This window comes from Hippocampus comes, unplaced genomic scaffold, assembly GCF_001891065.2.
Source record: "Hippocampus comes isolate QL1 unplaced genomic scaffold, H_comes_QL1_v1.1 scaffold139, whole genome shotgun sequence".
NCBI lineage: Eukaryota > Metazoa > Chordata > Actinopteri > Syngnathiformes > Syngnathidae > Hippocampus > Hippocampus comes.
Window position 1 is genome coordinate 146,434 of NW_017804829.1, and position 19,210 is coordinate 165,643.

The window sequence follows — 19,210 nt, forward strand, 5'->3', positions numbered from 1 at the left end:
TGGAGTTTGCATGTTCTCCCCGCGCCTGCGTGGGTTTTCTCCGGGAACTCCGGTTTCCTCCCACATTCCAAAAACATGCATGGCAGGCTGATTGAACACTCTAAATTGTCCCTAGGTGTGAGTGTGAGCGTTGTTCGTCTCTGTATGCCCTGCGATTTGGCTGGCAACCGGTTCAGGGTGTCCCCCGCCGACTGCCCGGGGACATCACCCCTCGTGACCCTTGTGAGGACAAAGCGGTTCAGAAAATGGATGGATGATGTGTCCTAGATGGCAGGGAGTACTTTGTCGTCCCCCCCCCCCGACCCCCCCATATTTGTTTTTCACCAAGAATGTTTTTTTTCATGGGTTTTTACACTATACAGTACTTACTATTATGCCCTCTTATGAGAGCCACAGTCAAAACTGCACTTTTCAACTATTTATTGAACGCCAAGTAAACAATACAACACACACAGCAGATGATGTCTGCCACAGCGGACACCCAGGCATTCATAAGCGTGTGTGAGTGTGTACACACAAGCGCCACCCCACTAGGTTCCGCCTCTTAAAGGTGTATGAGCATACTCTGTTTTTAAGACATTTTATAGTTGCAGCTTTTTGTGTTCAAAAATGTGTTTCAATATGTTTAAGTGTGTTTAAAGCATTCACAATGGGCTTTCACTTATTGCATTGTGGGTCTGGAACCTTTCCGTGAGATGTACTCTGCATGTTTTTTTTCCACAATTCAAAACAGTATGCAGGTGTCTTAACAGATATGTGACATGCTTTCATCAAAATACCACAAGAATCAAAATTGTAGGCATATTTTTAAAGCATATAAAAACATTAAAAATTCACATTTCCCTATTTCTCATTTAACCCTTTGGTCTTGTTCGATTTTACTATTTCGGATGGTTTGTGTCTGTTCTGTGCCCGTACAGGCATAGCATGTAATTAATTTTTTTTTTCTTCTTTTACGCCATAGTATTTTTAACTGACATTTGTTCTTCACCATCCATCCGTTTGCTATGGCACATGTCCTCATTGCGGCAGAGGATGAGCTGGTGCCTCTCCCACCTGACTTTGGGCAAGAGGTTGGGTTGACCGTCGACCTCGACTGGTTACGGGGCACAAAAAGATGACCATTCACACTCACTTTCAAATCTAAGACCAATTTAGAGGCTTCAGTTAACATGCATGCTTTTGAAGCAGATTTACATGGGACAGGAGAAGAGAGCCAACCTCTTTTTCGTTAATGGATGCTACAGCTTCTTGTTGCTTTCAAGCTTAGCTTGTAGCAGACGTGTGCACATTTCAGCATGATGTCTGATCCACTGGTGAAAAGGACACTTTGATTCGCTCCTCTTTCATCTATAACTGCTTCAGACAACAAAGTGTATGCAGGAATGTAAGATTGCACGATTGTGTCTTATGTGTAGTCTTGTGTATTATTTTGTCATTTTATGTTAACTTTTCTTTTGATGGTGGTGTGGGCACTCGCAGCGGCTCCTCTTGTTGTATGTTGTGAGAGGGAAGAAATTTCATCTGTGCTGCACATACAGCACATTTGACAATAAAGTTGTACTTGACTTTTGGAGTGTTGGAGGAAACCAGCGTACTGTACCGTACATTGAGCAAAACCATGCAAGCGTGGGGAGGATTGCAACCTCCACACAAGAGGAAAAGAGCCTGCATTCAAACAGACAACCTCAGACCTGTGAAGAGGATGTGCTGAACACTCATCCACCGTGTCACCATTAGGTCCTCATCATTAATGTAAAATAGCTATTCATATATATTTTGTGTTCTGGTTTCACTGTACAATATGAAAGTTGTGGACCAACTTTTAAAAAATGCCCCCACCAGAGCCAAGCATTTTACTGTGAGCAATATAGTATAGATATACTTGAAGAAGTGACGCTGGAAATTACACGGGGGGAAAAAAAAACTACTCTCAGCTCTACCCTAACACGAGTTAAATGGTTCAAAAAAGTATGCAAGTTGGACACAAATGGCCAACAGATCCAAATAAATACCCCATTTCTTCTGTGATATTGATGTATTTATATGTAATTAACGTGGAATATATATATATATAATGTTTCTTTAAGATGCAGAGCTTTAGTTGCTCTGGTGCGCATGCGCAATTCAGAAGACGCCCCCATCGAAAAGGACGCCCGCTGTTGGCCAAAATGGCGCAACTTCCGTGCAGCTCCCCTTTTTTGTTTTTCAAAACCCGACATGGTCAACGCTGTGAGCTCAAAAAACTTTGGGCGCAGTGTCATCGCAATCAACCTAACGAGGAATAGGTGTTCTCGTGGGACAAACGTCGACTTTTAAATCACCGCGCGTGAGACACAATTCGGCCGCTGTATGCTAATCAGACCATACGTCACGTCCGCTCTTTTATTTGCGCCATTTTGGATGAGGGCACTTTCTCGGCTGGATGTGTATTGTCTGTCAAGAGAAGAATGGGACACGGAAGCATGTCGTTATTAACATAGGGACGCTTTCCCGACATTATTAGACATGATCAGATATTTCTTTTTCCTTTCCTTGAACACGTGTCTCCCCTCGCCGATCTTTAAATCGTCACATGAGGCAAGGAACGTGTGTGTTTCTGCTTGCTGAGCAGAGGAAGGAGGAGAGCCCGTTTCGGCGAGGGAAACCAACGGAGGGGTGACTGACTCCACTGACTCGACTCGACTCTCTCCTCCAATTCGGAACTCACCTGTACGGATATCGGCGACTGAGCGGGGCGGGGGGAGTCGTGGAAGGGTCACTCCATCGCTTCGGTCGTCCCCGCCGGGGTGACGCTCTCCACTCAAAACGCCAGGCGCGGATGTAAGAGCAGGTAAACTTGTATGTCACGATTACATAGTTTGTCGTTAGCTGCTAATGTCCCCCGACTACGATGAGGGAAACGCAAAAATGTATTTATTGTTTTGTAAACGAGGGCGTGACATAAAGATAAAAATGGTTTGTCATCAAAAGTTAAAGGAACCAAGAACCCATTATCGGACAAGCAATACAAACTATCTCTCGTCTCCCACCGAGACCCTTGTTGTGGGTTAGCTTAGCATGCTAAGCTAGTCTAGCCAGTGCGCTGTTTGGTCACTCTTTGTCAAACAGTAGCAGCTTTCCTTTTCTGTCACTCAAAAAAGGTGCTGGATTCGCATGTCACATTTCCATTATGGTGTAAATTACACAACGGGAGAAACATGAAGGGCGAAATTGGGCTCTGTTGGTTTACCAGACACGGTTTTCATCTCTTGTTTTTCTTCTCTTTCTTTTGGGGGAGAAGGGGGGGGGGTCATAGATGTTAACGGGTTTCCAGGTGTCACTCAAATCTTCATGTTTTGAGGACGAAAAATAGGAGGGACACTATCAAAGTCACCCGAATTTCCCCCTTATTCTGACTATTAAAGATGAGCACTGGTGTCAACCAAGGTTCATCTGCGCATCCCAAACTTTGTGGGTGTGGGGGGGTGTGATGTCACATACAATTTGAGGGCGTAGACTAGATGACAGAAAACGGGATATGAACCCCGTTTGGTGGACCATCAAGGTTTTTGCAGGCCCTCATGTTGGGTATCCATTGAGGTGGTTTTCTTCCAGGCTCCTCTCTTTCACTCCCTCCCTTCCCTCCCACTCAGCATTGGCTTCTCTCTCTTTCTCTCTTGTTCCCTCACCACTGTTCTTCCTCCCAGCCAGCCCCCCTCCGCCTGGTTTTTCTCACCCGTTTCCATTTTCTCCCTCTGCTTCTGCTCGCCCTCACCCTTTCTGCCCCTCCCTCCCCCATTCCCTTTGAGCCAGTCTGTCCGACCTCCCCCGTCCCATCCCCCCTCTGCTTCCGTCGCTCGCTGGCTCCCTCCCTCCTCATCCTCTCAGCAACCCACCCTTCCTCACCCCCCAGAGCCCATCCTCTCCCACACCCTCCCTCCCTCTTCTCCCTCTTCTGATTACTCCTTCTCTCCCTCCACTGCAGACATATTGTAGAGGCTGCTGCTGACTCAATAGGAGGCGCCATTCTGTGATGGTGTTGGGAGGCAGAGAGAGAAGGGGAGGCAGAGCAGGCAGAGGAAAAGTCAGGCATTATGTAATGGAGCTCCTCGCTAGCGCCACCTACATATAATGGTAGTAGATAGAAAAGTAAGGCACCAAAGGGGTTTGTAAATGGAAAACATCTGGCTGGTTGGCTGTCTTGTTGGTTACTGTTTTGCACTCGGCCAGCAGATTCAGTGAAACCTCTTGAAGTTGAATGTCCCCAGAGTCTGTATAATTACAAATTCTATCAACGTTGTTTGGGGAAACAAAACTTAGTCTGAACCATGAAATGCAACACAAGAACTCAGTTCAGCGAGTGTCAAAGTATTGTATCAGTGTGCAAGGACTCTCATTCAAAGATTACAGCATCACCATACACTGTTGTTAAAGTTAGCCTATGAGATAGGGCTGGCCATTTAATCACTCTTTGCACTAACAACATGGCTGCGAGCAGAGAGGCGCTATTTTTCAAAAGTACAGTCCCAACTTTTCCAAACCCTGTGGCGACTATTAATCCAAAAAGTAACTAGTGATTTCATTCCTGCTCATTCCCATCATCATGTTGTTTTCCGTGTGACCAGAGCTGATCATCGATCGAGTAAAAATAAAAAAAAAATCACGATCTGATCAGAACATGAATCAATCCATCCATTCTACGCAACTTGTTTATTTACTGTACAGTCAACATCTGCTATTCCGACCTAGCCATCAAATAGCCAACATTTGCGTGATATTGACGCTTTTTGAAATGCACTGTGAAAAAATAACAATTCAACCTTAAAACTTCTTCCAAAATTCTGATAACCACTTAATACATGGAAAACCCGAAGCACCTTCAAAATTATTTTAAAAATATTGGGGAAAGAAAAACAACTGTACATACTGAGCAACATTGGATTGTTAATGGAGGCCGCATTTGCGGATCATTCATAGATTGATTCGCAAATTATGACATTACTACCAATCACATATTGCTCATAGAATGCAAAATATCTGCCAAGCCGATCCAGCCTATTAGATCTTTGCAAAGTCTACTTGTGACCTGAATTATGTGCGTCCAAGCCGCAATCATTTGGTGGGGGAGGGGGGGTCGCCTTACCTTATCTTTACAACACTACATAAAAAAAAGTGTGAGAGACTTGATTGTGTGTGAATTACTCTTCCACAAAACCAATATTTGGGCCAGCCAAACCATGTCATTTGATGGCTCTTTGTACGGATCATGTCTTTTGATGAAAAGGACAGGAAGCGCTTATTTTCACATAATCTCCAAAGAAAAAGCTAATTCTGTTATTTTTGTGGAAGCGGATGCAAGTTCGTGCTGGTAAAAAAAATAAATAAATAAAGAAACAGTTTCAAAGCGTGTGTGGTGTCAGGAGAAATTAAGCAAATCCCAGAAGGAAAAACAAAACAAACCATAAAAATTGTTTTGAATAATGTCTTACGTTGGCTGTTTCAAAGCGAAGGGGAAGAAAATCAATTAAAATTTGGTGGATATTTTATTTTATGGCCAGTCCTCCTTCAAGATGATTGTTTCTACATTTGAGACAAGTGGCTAGTACAGCCGCCTCACAGTTATGAGGCTGCGGTTTTGAATCTGGGCTTTGGCCTTCCTGTGTGGAGTTGTTCTCTGTGCTCGGGTGGGTTTTCTCCCAAATTCCCAAAACATGCATGTTAGTTTCATTGACCAATTTAAATTGTCTATAGGTGTGAGTGTGATGGATTGTTTATCTAAGTGTGCCCTGTGATTAACTGCCAACCAGTCCAGTGTGTACCCTGCCAGCCCTCGAAAAAAAGTTAGCTGGTATGGGCTTGGCTTCGCCTGTTACCCTGAACAGGAAGTGTGTGTGTGTGTGTGTGTGTGTGTGTGTGTGTGTGTGTGTGTGTGTGTGTGTGTGTGTGTGTGTGTGTGTGTGTGTGTGTGTGTGTGTGTGTGTGTGTGTGTGTGTGTGTGTCTCTTGAGGGTTACAAATGTATGTACAGTATATGGTAACAAATGAATGAATGGATGGATGCAGTTAAGAGCGTGGTTCAAAGAATATCTTGTCAATTTTTCCCATGGTAGACCAATTTTCAGTTTAAATAAAGATGATGTAATCAGGCTGCACACGCATTGTTGGTGCAGAAAGAACAGTGGGGTATGTTAAAGTGTAGCCAACTAACTGTAAAGGATCACGAAAAAAATGAATGTTGCAAGATGGAAAGCATCTTTGCAATTGTTCGGGCAGTGTTTTTCAAACCCTGTGCCGAGATATTGTCAGGTGTGCCGTGGGAAATTATCCAATATAGTATGCCTGTGCGGTCTATTGCCTGACATTGGAGATGCAACGGCACCAATGTTCCCTCTAAGCTACGCAACTGCGCACTGGTCGCGCACACTCAGCACACAAGGAAATCTATCCAGCGCAGTGAACGCACTGCAAATGAATTAGATATGTAACTTTTTTTTCTCTCTCAATTTGCTGTGTAATTCAGTGAGTGACAAGTGTCCAGCCAATCACACGATACGATGCAATGACGCTATGCAGCCACAAAACAAACTGCGACTGAGAATAATTTAATGATAAAAGATATAGCACAACAGCTCTGATCACAAGCTGCAATTGCAGACTGTTGAGCGTTAACAACTTCCGGTGATGTAGGTCACGCGCCACCGTAGATTGAAGATTTATCTGCTTTATTTTATTTTTGAAATACTTTTGTGAAAATGAGACTGATAGGATGATTAGGGTGCAGTGTACATTAACACAAAAAATATATTACTAACATGTACAAAGGGGATAAGCGATACGAGACCAGATTTTATGGATATGTGTTTTTTGTTTTGCCTTTTTTTTTTTTTTTTTTTAAGAAAATATAGTCCAACTATCCACTTACTATGTGGTTTTTTTTTCGAACCAGGCCACCAGAATGTTTCAGCTCCCTGTCAACAACCTGGGCAGCCTACGCAAAGCTCGGAAAAATGTTAAGAGGGCCCTGGGAGACATCGGCTTGGAGTACTGCAGAGATCATCTTGAGGTGAGCTTGTGGACATTTTTGACTGCTTTATTTATTTCTGCTTTTGATTGACGTGGAATACTAGACCTAAAAAGAAATACTGTATCACCTGGTGTGATGTATCTGTCGCCTTACACGCATTATTTCATGCCAATATTAGGAGTAGTTCTCGTTTGGTCCCGTGTTGGCTAAATAATGAGGATCATTAAGGTCTGAAGTACCTTGTCCATTATGCTCTTTGTAGGAAGAGCACATTCAGCACCAGGGTGGCCTAGCTCAGTTGTAGACTGCATACAATAACTGCTTCGATCACTCAGTTGCTTTTATATCACCTCTAATATTATGTAATAATAATCTCTGACCCACTCCTGACATTTATACAGCTTACTCTCCATTTATGACGATATCGACATACAAAGATTCAAGGTTATGACCGGTGCGCAAATAACTCTTATGAACAGTGGTCATTATGCGGTCGGGCTGGGCGATCATGGAAAAAATAAATCACAATTATTATGATTGATATTCAAATCACAATTACTTAACACAATTATTTGTTCATTTCGAAACTTTATTTTTTTTTTTTTTGCAACCACCAAAACTCAACTTGAAAATCTTCAGAACCTGAATGGAAAAAACAGAAAAGAAATTATTTATTCATTTATTCTGTTCCACTTATCCGAGGTCAGGTCGCGGGGGCAGCTGCTTAAGCAGGGAAGCCTCAATTTCCCTTTCCCCAGGCGCATCGTCCAGCAACAGTGTAGACACAGAACACTGTCCACTTGGGCTCAATGTTCGCCACCTCTCCCGGGACTTGGGCCAAGTTCTGCCGGAGGTGGAAGTTGAAACTCTTTCTAACTGTGTATTCTTAAGCAAAGTGTTGTTAGCCCATCGATGGGATTTTCCTTTACCTGCTAGCACTAAGATGGTCATGTTTCTAATACAAAGTATATGTTCTATTTAAATATACAATGTGTGTAATTATTTTTATTGTGTGTTTAGTTTTACAGTTAACTCTCAGTTAACTCATTTTGTTGTTTCGCGACTTCTCATGATAGCTCAGCACTTAGCTTCTCTGTCTTTCTGCTGTTACTTCCCCATCCTCCCTCCCTTCGTGGCAACAGTACTTGTCAGAACTGTAGCCTATTCACTGCAATGGAGGCGACGATCAGTGACTTATACAGTGTTGACACTGGACACAAAGCAAACTTTTTCCTCCATGGCACTGCAGAGTGTTTAGCCATGTTAGCTAGCTAGCCATCCAACACATTAGCGTAAGCAAACAACCAGTGATTTCTGACACAAAATACCAATGATCTGTAACATTTGACAGCTCTGAAAATCAAGCTGAGGTGTCAATAAACAGGTTAAAGTATGTTAATGGAAGGAAGAATGCCACGCATCACGACACAGGGGGATTCAGGGTGCTTTCAAAACGCAGGAACTTGCATACACGCGGTATTCAGCACAGTAATCCTTTTTCATTTTGTTTTCATGATCGCCAGAAGCCCACATTGAAATCACGATTGTGATTTACTCAATTGCCCGGCGTTAGTCACAGGTGTGCTGAACTGACTTTGGACAGATGCAGGATATAGACTGGACGCCAGCCAATCGCAGGATACATATAGACAAACAAACATTTATACACAATTTAGGCAAAATGGAGGGCACTATCGGTATGCAGTCAAAAGATGAATAACAAAGGCATACACATGACTTTCCTTTGGCCACTCTTTTGGCTACCGTTATTGCAACACTCCAAGATTTCATAATTGTGGCTCAAGTAGTGTTTTTCAAATACTGTAAACCCATAAAGGTACAACATTCGTGCAATGGTGGCTGCTAAAAGATGAACGCAAAAGTGGTTGTCACCACCGATCATCATGATGTCTCCTCAAAAAGCAAGCAGATGTTAAAGTTTAAAATGTTCTTGAACAGAATTGGAAAAAGTGTTAAAAAGTCTTGTTTCTATGCGCAGGACTTTAAAGCCTATACCCCCCCAGAGGTGTATATAAAGCACACTTCTTGGGAGGATGTGTGCATGTGGGAGCCATCGCATACCAAAGTCCAGGTATGTAGATATTTAGTAGGTGCCACCAAAACATAGAAATGTTTCATATTGTTTCGAAAATAAACTATGATCCTCTCTGAATGCGTCTCAGGACTACAGATCCAAACCTTTCTGCTGCTCCGGTTGCCTCTTCTCATCCAAATATTTCTCCGCGTACAAGAGCCACTTCCGCAATGTCCACAGCGAAGACTTTGAGAACAACATCCTGCTTAACTGCCCCTACTGCACATACAACGGGAACAAAAAGAGCCTGGAGACGCACATCAAACTTTTCCACATGCCCAGCAACAACACCATGCGCCAGGGTCCCGGCGCCATGCTGGGCGTTGCCAGTGGTCTCATGAATAAGGATGGCCTCCTAAAAAGGCCAGGGGACAGCATTGAACAGGCCGTTTACTACTGTAAGAAGTGCACCTATCGGGACCCTCTGTACAATGTGGTGCGAAAGCACATTTACAGGGAACACTTCCAGCAGGTGGCTCAGCCTTACATTGCAAAACCAGGAGAGAAGACAAACACTGCCAATGGCAGTCCCACCACAAAAGCGGATGGTATCAGCGCACACAGTGCGACGAGTCATCAGATCCATTGCAAGAAGTGTCTCTTTGTCCCAAGGACTTATGAGGCACTTGTTCAACATGTCATCGAGGACCATGAGAGGATTGGCTACCAGGTGACTGCCATGATTGGCCACACCAGCGTGATCGTCCCGCGGCCTAAACCTATCCTGCTGATGCCCCCGAAAACTCACGGAGACAAGACCATAATTGGCATGGGTCCGAAGGGGGCCGTCATGGCCACCACCAGGCCATCGGCTTCTCAGCCGATGGCCCGAGTTGCCACCACATCAAAGCCGAGCTTCATTTCTCAAAGTCTCCTCACTGGGAATAAACATGAGTCAGTCGGCTTAAAGTCAGGGATCAACCAGCCATTCTGTTTCGCAGGCCAACAGGCAAAGCCCATCCTACCAGGGAACGCCCAGGTTTCTCTGCAGCCACACTCGGCAAAACATCACTTCTCCGGAGGCAGCCTGCGGAGCCCGGTCGTGGTCAGCGCCGTGTCCTCCCTCAAGTCCAACCCCCTGGGTTCACGAGTCCAGGCGGCGGCCACCACCTTTGCATCAATCACCGCCAAGAAAAGTGGCTCGTCTGTCCTAAGCACATCTTGCACCCAGAAGTGGAAAATTTGCACCATTTGCAATGAGCTCTTCCCAGAGAACGTTTACAGTTCTCACTTTGAGAAAGAGCATAAAGCCGAGAAGGTTCCTGCCGTGGCCAATTACATCATGAAGATTCACAACTTCACCAGCAAGTGTCTCTACTGCAACCGCTATCTCCCCAGCGATACCTTGTTGAACCACATGCTCATACACGGCTTGTCCTGCTCACACTGCCGCGCCACCTTCAATGATGTGGAGAAGATGGTGGCTCATATGCGTCTGTCGCATCCAAACGAGCCGGTGGGCCCTCGCACCGATTCGCCCCTGACTTTCGATCTCACCCTGCAGCAGGGCAACCCAAAGAACGTTCAGTTGATTGTGACGACCTACAACATGAAAGATGCCCCAGAGGAGTCCGTGGCTTTTCATGCCCTTAACACATCCATATCGCCTTCCCTGTCCACCTCCCTGCTGTCAGCCAAGAGGTTGTTGTCTCACCACCCACCTAAAATACACTCAGGGGTACCTGACAGTGCGTCTCTCAAGAATGTCCCACAAACGTCCGTACCATACAAGAGGGACGTGGGAAAGACCCTCTGTCCCCTTTGCTTCTCCATCCTCAAGGGCCCCATCTCGGACTCTCTGTCCCACCATTTAAGAGACAAGCATCAAGTCATTCAGACTGTCCACCCGGTAGAGAAGAAACTAACCTATAAGTGTATTCACTGTCTTGGTGTATACACAAGTAACATGACTGCCTCCACCATCACCTTACATTTGGTGCACTGTCGAGGCGTAGGCAAGTCCCACAATGGACAAGATAAGTCCGCTCACGCCTCCCGAATCAGTCAGGGGCTGGGCAGCGCCGTGAAACGAGCCGCCCTCGAAAGTACTGATGCTAGTGCACCAAAAAAGAAGAGGCGAGGACCTCCTGGGGAGAGAGCACACCCGAGAGATATGAACGGTTCATTTGACGAAAACCCTGAGGACCCCGTCGCCCTTGCCCTCGATCCCAAAGGACTTGAAAATGAGTCGTACGAATCGAGAAAGGCGTTTCTCACTCGCTACTTCAATCGAGTGCCCTACGCCACGCAGCGAGAGGTTGAGAAGCTGGCGGCCGGTCTGTGGCTGTGGAAGTCGGACATCACTAGCCACTTTGTCAACACGCGCAGAAAATGTACGCAAGAATGCGAAAGCTACAACCCTGGCGTCTTACTCGGATTCAGCATGCACGAAGTTGGACAAGTGAGCCACGGGCTGACGCTGGACGCGGTCAACGGTTCAAACCAGAGCCAACCAGGCCAAAGGCGCACATCCAGGATGCGCTTGGGACTGTCAGAACGAGCCCGCCAAAGGCGCAAGGAGTTGGTCGCTGCGAATGGCGGCGCCGGGATCGTCAAGGGTTTTACTTCCCAACTGAACGTCACCACAGACCAAACCGAGACAATCAACAGCATCCTACTGCACAAAACGCCCGCAGGCCCCACCGAGCCCATCGCCATCGACTCCGACAGTGAAGAGGACGTCCAGCGGGAGTCATCACGAGCGCTCAGTCACGCTCCAGGAACTGAGGAGAGAACGGCGCTCACGGCGGGGGCCAAGGTTGCATCAAACCTACAAGACGCGTTTGAAGACGACGATGAGGATGACGACGACGATGACGATGATGACGACGACGAGGATGAAGGGGTGCACTTTGAGAACGGCTTTGGGCCCACTGAGGCAGCCAAAGGAAGGGATGCGCTGCCCATTATTATTCCCAAATTTGTACCCTCATCTGCTCGGCGGGGTGGCGACGGAGCACAGCTGGGTAAGCAGCAGCAGGTCTGACTACTAAGACCTGCAGCCCCACACCAACAAATCTGCCTCACCTGGACCCAAGGATCACACAAAGGAACTCTAAACAAGCCATCCAAGGACATTAGGATTAACTCGACGGCACTGGACAATGTGCAAGCTTCAAAGAGTACACCGTGAGTTTTTAGCAAACTAGGAATATCAAGTATTTTGGCTTACATCAACCAAAAGGCTTTAGCATTGATTTAGCCACTGGATTTGTAAACATGACCAGATGATCCATCTTTTCTTGTCTCTTTTTTTTTTTTTTTTTTTTTTAACCCACTTGGTTTTTCTGAGAAGTTGTAAATTTGTACAGTCTTTGACGCGTTTGGACAGATGTTGCCGTACATCTTCTCTTGGATATTTGCTATAAAGTCTAAGGTAGACATCACTCTGCTTCATGATAGGTGTGTTGCTTTGGTGGCTGGTCTTTTCTTATATGTTAATTTTATTTTTTAACGATAAGTAATTTTTCTTTTGCAAAATAAGATATGAATAAATAATTCTGTTAAATTGGTCATTTTATTTTAACACAGCTGTTCTCTTTTGAGCAGATTACAGTATTTTTGCAGCTTTGTGCTTATTAGCCATGACTGCAGTCTATTGCTGTTTTTAGCATTACCTGTTATCTTCGCTCCTCCCCCACTCACACATACACAACTGATGACTGGATGGTAACATCACATTTAAAAAATATATATTTACCTCATGTTTCTTTAATTCATGTGTGTTTGTTTTACACAAGTTTATTTTCCACTTGCGTATTTAAAAATAAAGTGCTGTGAATGTTTCTCACAGGAATGTTGGCCAAACCATCTTGATTTAATTTTAATGGTTGGGTAAATGTTTTTACATGGTTATTAAGAATCTACACACACCACTTGTTTTTTTGAAAGTGTCCACCAAACAGAACACTACCATTCAATCTTCTACATCATATATCTTGTCATGCAATCACTAAATATCATACACGTTTAAAAATGATTTAAGAACGCAAATATTTATGGGTTATCCCAAATGGTTAGACCCCACATGTGATAAGGGAAAATAATGCAACTGTGTTGGCACTGCGCTTATCGTGTATGGTGTACTCGTTGACCACCATGGCGCACCATCACATGGTATCTTTCATGGACCTGCTCAAACCCACATCACGGAGTGCCAAGACTAACCCGTGAGAGACAAGATGGTGCCGCGGGGCATCGAGACAGCTCGAAAACACAAAAGGAAATTTCTGTGTCTGGCAGCAGCGCAGACTTCAGGTCACTTCCTTGTGCATATTTTCGAAGCGGAAGCTGGAGGACCCTGGCTGCTGCTTTACAAAACATTGGACAAAAACACACTGTCAAGCCTCAAGAGGTGAAATCCTGAAGTAGGGATAAGGCCTAAAAGACTTAATTGGAGATGTGGAGGTGATTTGATCCCATCTTTTGCTGTCCCACACCCTAGTGAGGAAGACAAAATGGAGGGGAAGAGAGGTCTCCTTGGGTGGCTAGTCCGTGTTGCTATGCTGTGATAAGGAGCAAGAGGAGGAGAAGGAGAGGCAGACGGGCGAAGGGGGTTGGGGGAGGCGTCATCTGCAGTGCTGTGTGGAGGAGGAGGGATGAACAGGCCTTCGATAGGGAGAAGCAGGAGAGGAGAGGGTGTGTTGGGGGAGGGGAATGGGGCTCGGAAACGGGGGAGTAACAGGAAGGTGAGAGAAGGGAGGGGTGAGGCAGAGGAGCGGCTGATCGAGAAGGGGTGAGGATGATATGAGGATTGGTTATGGGCGTGTGGCGCCCCCTGTTGTTGGAAAATACTCATAGGGGTCCTGCGTGTACGTGCGGACTTGACGTTGGGCCACCTTTTTTGACCCCCCCCCCCCACCCACACACACACACACAAATACAACTGGACACTGGTGATCACGGGGCGAGGATGTGGGGATTATGCAGGCTGCGGGAATAAACAAGAGGCCCTTTGAAGGGAGGGCTGATGGTGGGTAAAATGGTAGTGAACGGAGAACCAGACTGAGTCAAACATGCACACACCCACACACCCACTTAAAGCCCCAGTGATTTAGAGAGATCATGAGTTGAAATCCAATTAATATTTCACTTCTAATTATTCCAATTTTACATAACACCCACTACCCACCTACACTGAGTGTCTCAACCAATATCATGTCCAGCATGGTTGGCTGAAATTTCTGAGTGACAGAACCATTTTGATGTGTAGGCCCAAACATGTCAAGGCCAAAAGGTAAGCACTGGTGCAGTATTGGTGGACGTGCCAACCAGTCGACCACTGTGCCGCGCTAGGCCTTTCGATCCATCCATCCATCCATTTTCCAGTCCACTTATCCGTACACGTGGCGCGGGTGTGCTGGAGCCTATCCCCGTTGTCTTCGGGCAGCAAGTGGGGCACACCCTGAATTGGTTGCCAGCCAATCACAGGGCACACATCAACGAACAACCATTCATGCTCACACTCACAATTGAGTGTTCCATTGACCTGCAACGCATGTTTGGAATATGGGATGAAACCTGAGTACCCGGAGAAAACCCACACAGACACGGGAAGAACATGCAATCTCCACACAGACAGGCCGGTCTTGAACTGCCAGGCCGGAGGCCGAGAGGAAGACCAAAGAGGAGCTTTATGGATGTAGCGAAAGGGGACATGAAGGTAGCTGATGTGAGAGAAGAGGATGCACAAAACAGGGTTAGATGGAGGCAACTGATTCGCTGTGGCGACCCCTGAAGGGAAAAGCCGAAAGGAAAAGAAGAAGACTAATGTAGCCGGCGAAGAAAATGAGTGAGAGCTAGTTTATTGTGCCATTTTATCCACCAGATGTCACTGTACAGCAATGCAACCAAATTCGCTTCGCTCTTACTTTGAAGCCAACTACGGACAAACTTTTATTTTGAAGCCCCACTGCTCGGTTCGCAAGAGGAGAGAGAACAGAGTCCGACCAAGGCGACCGCACCGTACAGTAGCCGCTACCAGCGCACCGGTGTCCGGCTGTGAGCCAGACAGTATGACGGGGAACAAGTTCAGGACCTGCGGGGCTGCTCGAGGGTAGCTATTCATCGTTACTTTCGACGGACAACACGAACGTTGACGCCGACCAGGCTTTTCACCTTCCCTCACTGGAAGCGTATCGAACGGATTCGGCTCTTTTTTGGTCCCAAGCAGAGGTCGGTGGTGAAACATGAACAAGAACCACCGAGTGCCGAGCAACCGTTCTCTGAGTGCCGTGGAGGTGAAGAGTAAGGTGATTATTCCAACTTGTGTTCATGTTTGTTTGTTTTTAGTTGTTGCTGCCACAATGACATGCTCCACTCGAGGCTAATTTAGCTCAGCTAAAGTGCTCGGTATCAAGTTGTTAACTCAAATGAGCAAGTGTACGCTGAAACAAAGTTAACCCGAAGTGGTTGCTAACTGGCTAGCATAAAATGGTGGGAATAACCGTGGTTCGGACTGGTCACGGTAAGTTTTCGAAGGTGTGCGTCGCGGTGGGACATGTCACCTGTCACTGCCTCCTCGAGCTTCCTCCCACTAAATATTGACTCCGAGTCCAAGTCGAGTTTACATTAGGGCGGGTTGACGTAAGTACGAGACTGCTGTTTTTTTTTTTTATGGCGCCTAGGACATGCTAGGGAAACTAGCTCGCTCGACGGTTCTTTTGCTGGAGTGCACAGGTGTCTTTGGGCCCACAAGGCTGCCGGCACCTTCCGCGGTACGGGACCTCACCTTGGGCAAGGAGGGCGGACTCTGGTCCCTCAAGGCCAGAGGCGGGCAAATTTTTGTGGCTAAGCGACGCATCTGATTTTTAAAAAGTACAGATGGGCCCAGGTTTTAAAAAGTTACAATATGTTTGAAAATGCTATGTTTAAAAAAAACAAACGTCATTTTAAATCTTTCAAAGGTACCTTGACTTAGGCCTGGGTGATTATGAATGAGAAAATAATGAATTAGTAAACAAGTAAAATCATCATCATAATAGTTCAATAAATAATAAAATAACAAGAAATCCAAAACAATATACAAATATACAGCAGCTGTTCGTCCTTTGGCCTCCCTTAAAATGAATTTCTGCCCACAGAAAAAAAAAACACTACAGTTGTTTTGGTTGCATACGTTTGAATAAGAAAACTAACACTTTTTGTATAAAAAAACTGAGAATTTTAAAAAATGGTTTTATCAAGTTTAATTACTGTATAGCATTCACGTGTTGCATGTGTGCCCTTAAGGGGTGTGACCGAGTGAGTGATGTCAGGAGCTGGAGTCAAGTTGGACTGTGAGTCAATATATGAGTGTCTGGGCATATGCTGAGGCCTACAGCAGCCCTTTGCAAGTGCTCTTCTTCAGTTTTTCTGTTTGACTGTTTGTCCCGTTCAATAAATGTCTGAAACTGCATTGGCATCTGCGTCTCTCCTTGCCAACTTCCTGGGGCATTATTGTACTTTGGTTGCTCAATTAAAAAAAACATTTTTCCACTTCACTTGAGCAGCAGTGTATCTGTGGCCTGCTCGAAACAAAATAAAAAAAAAAAAACAGAAGGGGCACTCCTCAGCCACCGTATCACTGTATTACAGTACCCATAAGTAATGTAATTTAGGGCTGCACCTTGCATTTTAGTAATCGATGAATCTGTCGTGTTTTTTTTTTTAAGTCTGCATATGAAACATCCTGTTCTATTGATCCTTGAATGCACCTTGTGCACAGTGAAAAGTAAACTAAAAGAGCGTTTCTGCCTCTCTTCCGATGCTGCTTCTAAAGTGAGACTATTTTGCCATAGTAATTTACTTGTATTTCCCAACATTGATTCTTGTGTGTAAATGCCAAAAGGTAAGTTTAATGGCTTAATACCGTTTGTGTACATTATTAACTGTTTGTGGCAGTGTGCGTGGAGGGGGGTACCCGGTACAATCAAGCCTCACTATTCACAAGAGATAGGAACCAGGCGAGCCCATGAAAAGTTAAAATCCGCTTATTTTGATGGCCATTGAAAGGCTTTAGCAAAACAAAAAAGTTGATATCTATCATTTTTTTTCCAACCCCTTGTAAATGATTCCCAAAACGCTGGTAAACATTCAATATACGTTGACACTAAAAACGAGAGGAAGCGACATGAAAAAAAATGTACAAAGTGCCGAACTGTGAGTATACAGGGGTAGACTGTAGTCCCATTTTAAGGTTCATGTTTTCTTTGTGTCCCCCTATTCTGCCCCCATCACAGTTCGGTGCAGAGTTTCGCCGGTTCTCTCTCGATCGCTCAAAGCCAGGCCGCTTTGATGAGTTCTACGGCCTCTTGCAACACGTCCATCGTATTCCCAACGTGGACTTGCTTGTGGGTTACGCCGACATCCACGGCGACCTGTTGCCCATCAACAATGACGACAACTACCACAAGGCTATCTCCACTGCCAGCCCCCTCCTCAGACTCTTCCTTCAAAGGAAAGGTAAGAATGCACGAAAAATAGGGAACACGTTCCACCTGTTCTTCCTGGATCCTGTTTCCTGTTGATAAGCAGACTTGTGGCTTGAGCAATAGCTTGCAATTGAACACCTGAGAACTACGGGCTTGGCTATTGCGAAGGAAAACATTGAGTCACAAAACAAAATGAGCTTTTCTTGCTCGTTTGACTTCATACTGTTGACAGAAAGTGCAAGAGAATACAGGCAATCACAACATATTCACGCATACTCCTGCCTTGAGTATTCTGAATATATAACGCCTGTCCATGTATTCCGTTACTCCTCAAGCCTTGCCATTCTAATCCTTATAGCTGTGTAGTGGTAAGGGGTTTTAAAGCATTCAAAGGAATGCTTTGTCTATGTTGCTCAGCTCTCTCAATGAGCAGAGGAAGTGGTGGTGGTAGTGGTGATTGTAGTAGTGATTGCGCACTTGTGATTGACTAGCAATCAGTCCAGGGTGTACCTTGCCTGACAGCAATTAGGATGAGCACGACAGGTCATGGATGGAAAAGTCATTGTGACCCGTTCAATGCGGTGTCAGAGTTTTGTTGTCCGCAAGTTGTTGTTTAAGGTGCCAGATGACCCGAGAGAAGCTAAGCCACTTTGTCATGAAGGAGATTAGTTGGGGTCAGTGTGCTGCGCCGCATGGGACCGTGTTTCAATTACACGCTCCAGACATGAGCACCACGCTGGGCCTCTGCTGCTCCAGCTCAGATTTACACACACACACACACACACACACACACACACACACACACACACACACTATGGCAGGCATGCAGTTGTTACGTCCGTCTTGTAAGCCCTGTCTTTCTGAAATTGTTGGACAACACAGGAGAAGAACATTCACTTCTTCTAATTGAGAGCAGTTGGTTAATGGTAAAGAGGCTCTTTGGATGCTCTTGTTAATGAACTGCTCGTCACTATCCGTGTGTGTCGTGGCGACATTTATGTGGATCTGTGCTAGCCTAGTGGCATTTAAATCAGCTCAGTAACTTTTGTTGTAGACATCCAAAACACAATCCAATCCAATCCAATCCAAGGAGCTGTTTATGATTCACATCGTTTGGACAATAATTACAAAGGAAATAAAACTAACTCGTGTGACAGAACGGTATATCGTGTTTTTTACATTCGCCCCACAGTCGGGAGACCCCAGGTCTGAATCTTGCCTCATTCCCCTTCTGTGTGGAGGTTGCATGTTCTCCCCATGCTTGCGTTCTAAATCACGTATGTCAGATTTAAGGCCTGTGGGCTAAATCTGGCCCACCATGTCGATTTTCAATGGCCCTCCAGAGGTTGATAACATGGCAAAAGGTGAGACTAATGCAAGGCAAAAGGTGAGACTAATGATATTAGGGATTTGGGGGAGGCCCACATCTTCTTGTCATGGAAAAATACCCACAATCTTGCGGAATCCAGTGCTTTATAGCAGGGGTCCCCAACCGCCGGTCCGCGGACCGGTACCGGTCCGCAGGGCATTTGGTACCGGGCCGCACAGAAAGAACTTGCCTTAATTCCGTTTTATTTCGGAATACGAAAGATGTTTTATTTTGAAAAATTACCGGATTCTCCGTTACATCCGTCTGTGTCACGCTTGACACACGTCAAGCCACGCTTTCCCCCGTCACGTGACCGATTCCGCTTAAAAA

At 45.5% G+C, this 19,210-nt stretch overlaps 2 protein-coding genes across 3 annotated transcripts in view; both read left to right on the plus strand.

The window, feature by feature from the left end:
* Nucleotides 1–2,378: 2,378 nt before the first annotated feature.
* adnpb (activity-dependent neuroprotector homeobox b) lies at nucleotides 2,379–12,907 on the plus strand. 2 transcript variants are annotated; one of them, XM_019866773.1, is made up of 4 exons: nucleotides 2,379–2,833; nucleotides 6,928–7,044; nucleotides 9,005–9,097; nucleotides 9,189–12,907. In XM_019866773.1, the coding sequence occupies exons 2-4, from the start codon at nucleotides 6,937–6,939 to the stop codon at nucleotides 12,084–12,086; spliced, it is 3,099 nt and encodes a 1,032-aa protein (XP_019722332.1). In that variant the 5' UTR covers nucleotides 2,379–2,833; nucleotides 6,928–6,936; the 3' UTR covers nucleotides 12,087–12,907. The 2 variants fall into 2 exon arrangements, with proteins under 2 accessions (XP_019722332.1, XP_019722340.1); XM_019866781.1 differs by having other exon boundaries at nucleotides 2,379–2,823.
* A 2,094-nt stretch (nucleotides 12,908–15,001) lies between these two features.
* Nucleotides 15,002–19,210, plus strand: part of pard6b (par-6 partitioning defective 6 homolog beta (C. elegans)) — a 17,559-nt gene continuing 13,350 nt past the window's right edge. The window contains exons 1-2 of the mRNA XM_019866686.1: nucleotides 15,002–15,351; nucleotides 17,320–17,542. Coding sequence (XP_019722245.1) covers nucleotides 15,289–15,351; nucleotides 17,320–17,542 — 286 coding nt within the window. The 5' untranslated portion in view covers nucleotides 15,002–15,288. The remainder of the gene's footprint in view (nucleotides 15,352–17,319; nucleotides 17,543–19,210) is intronic.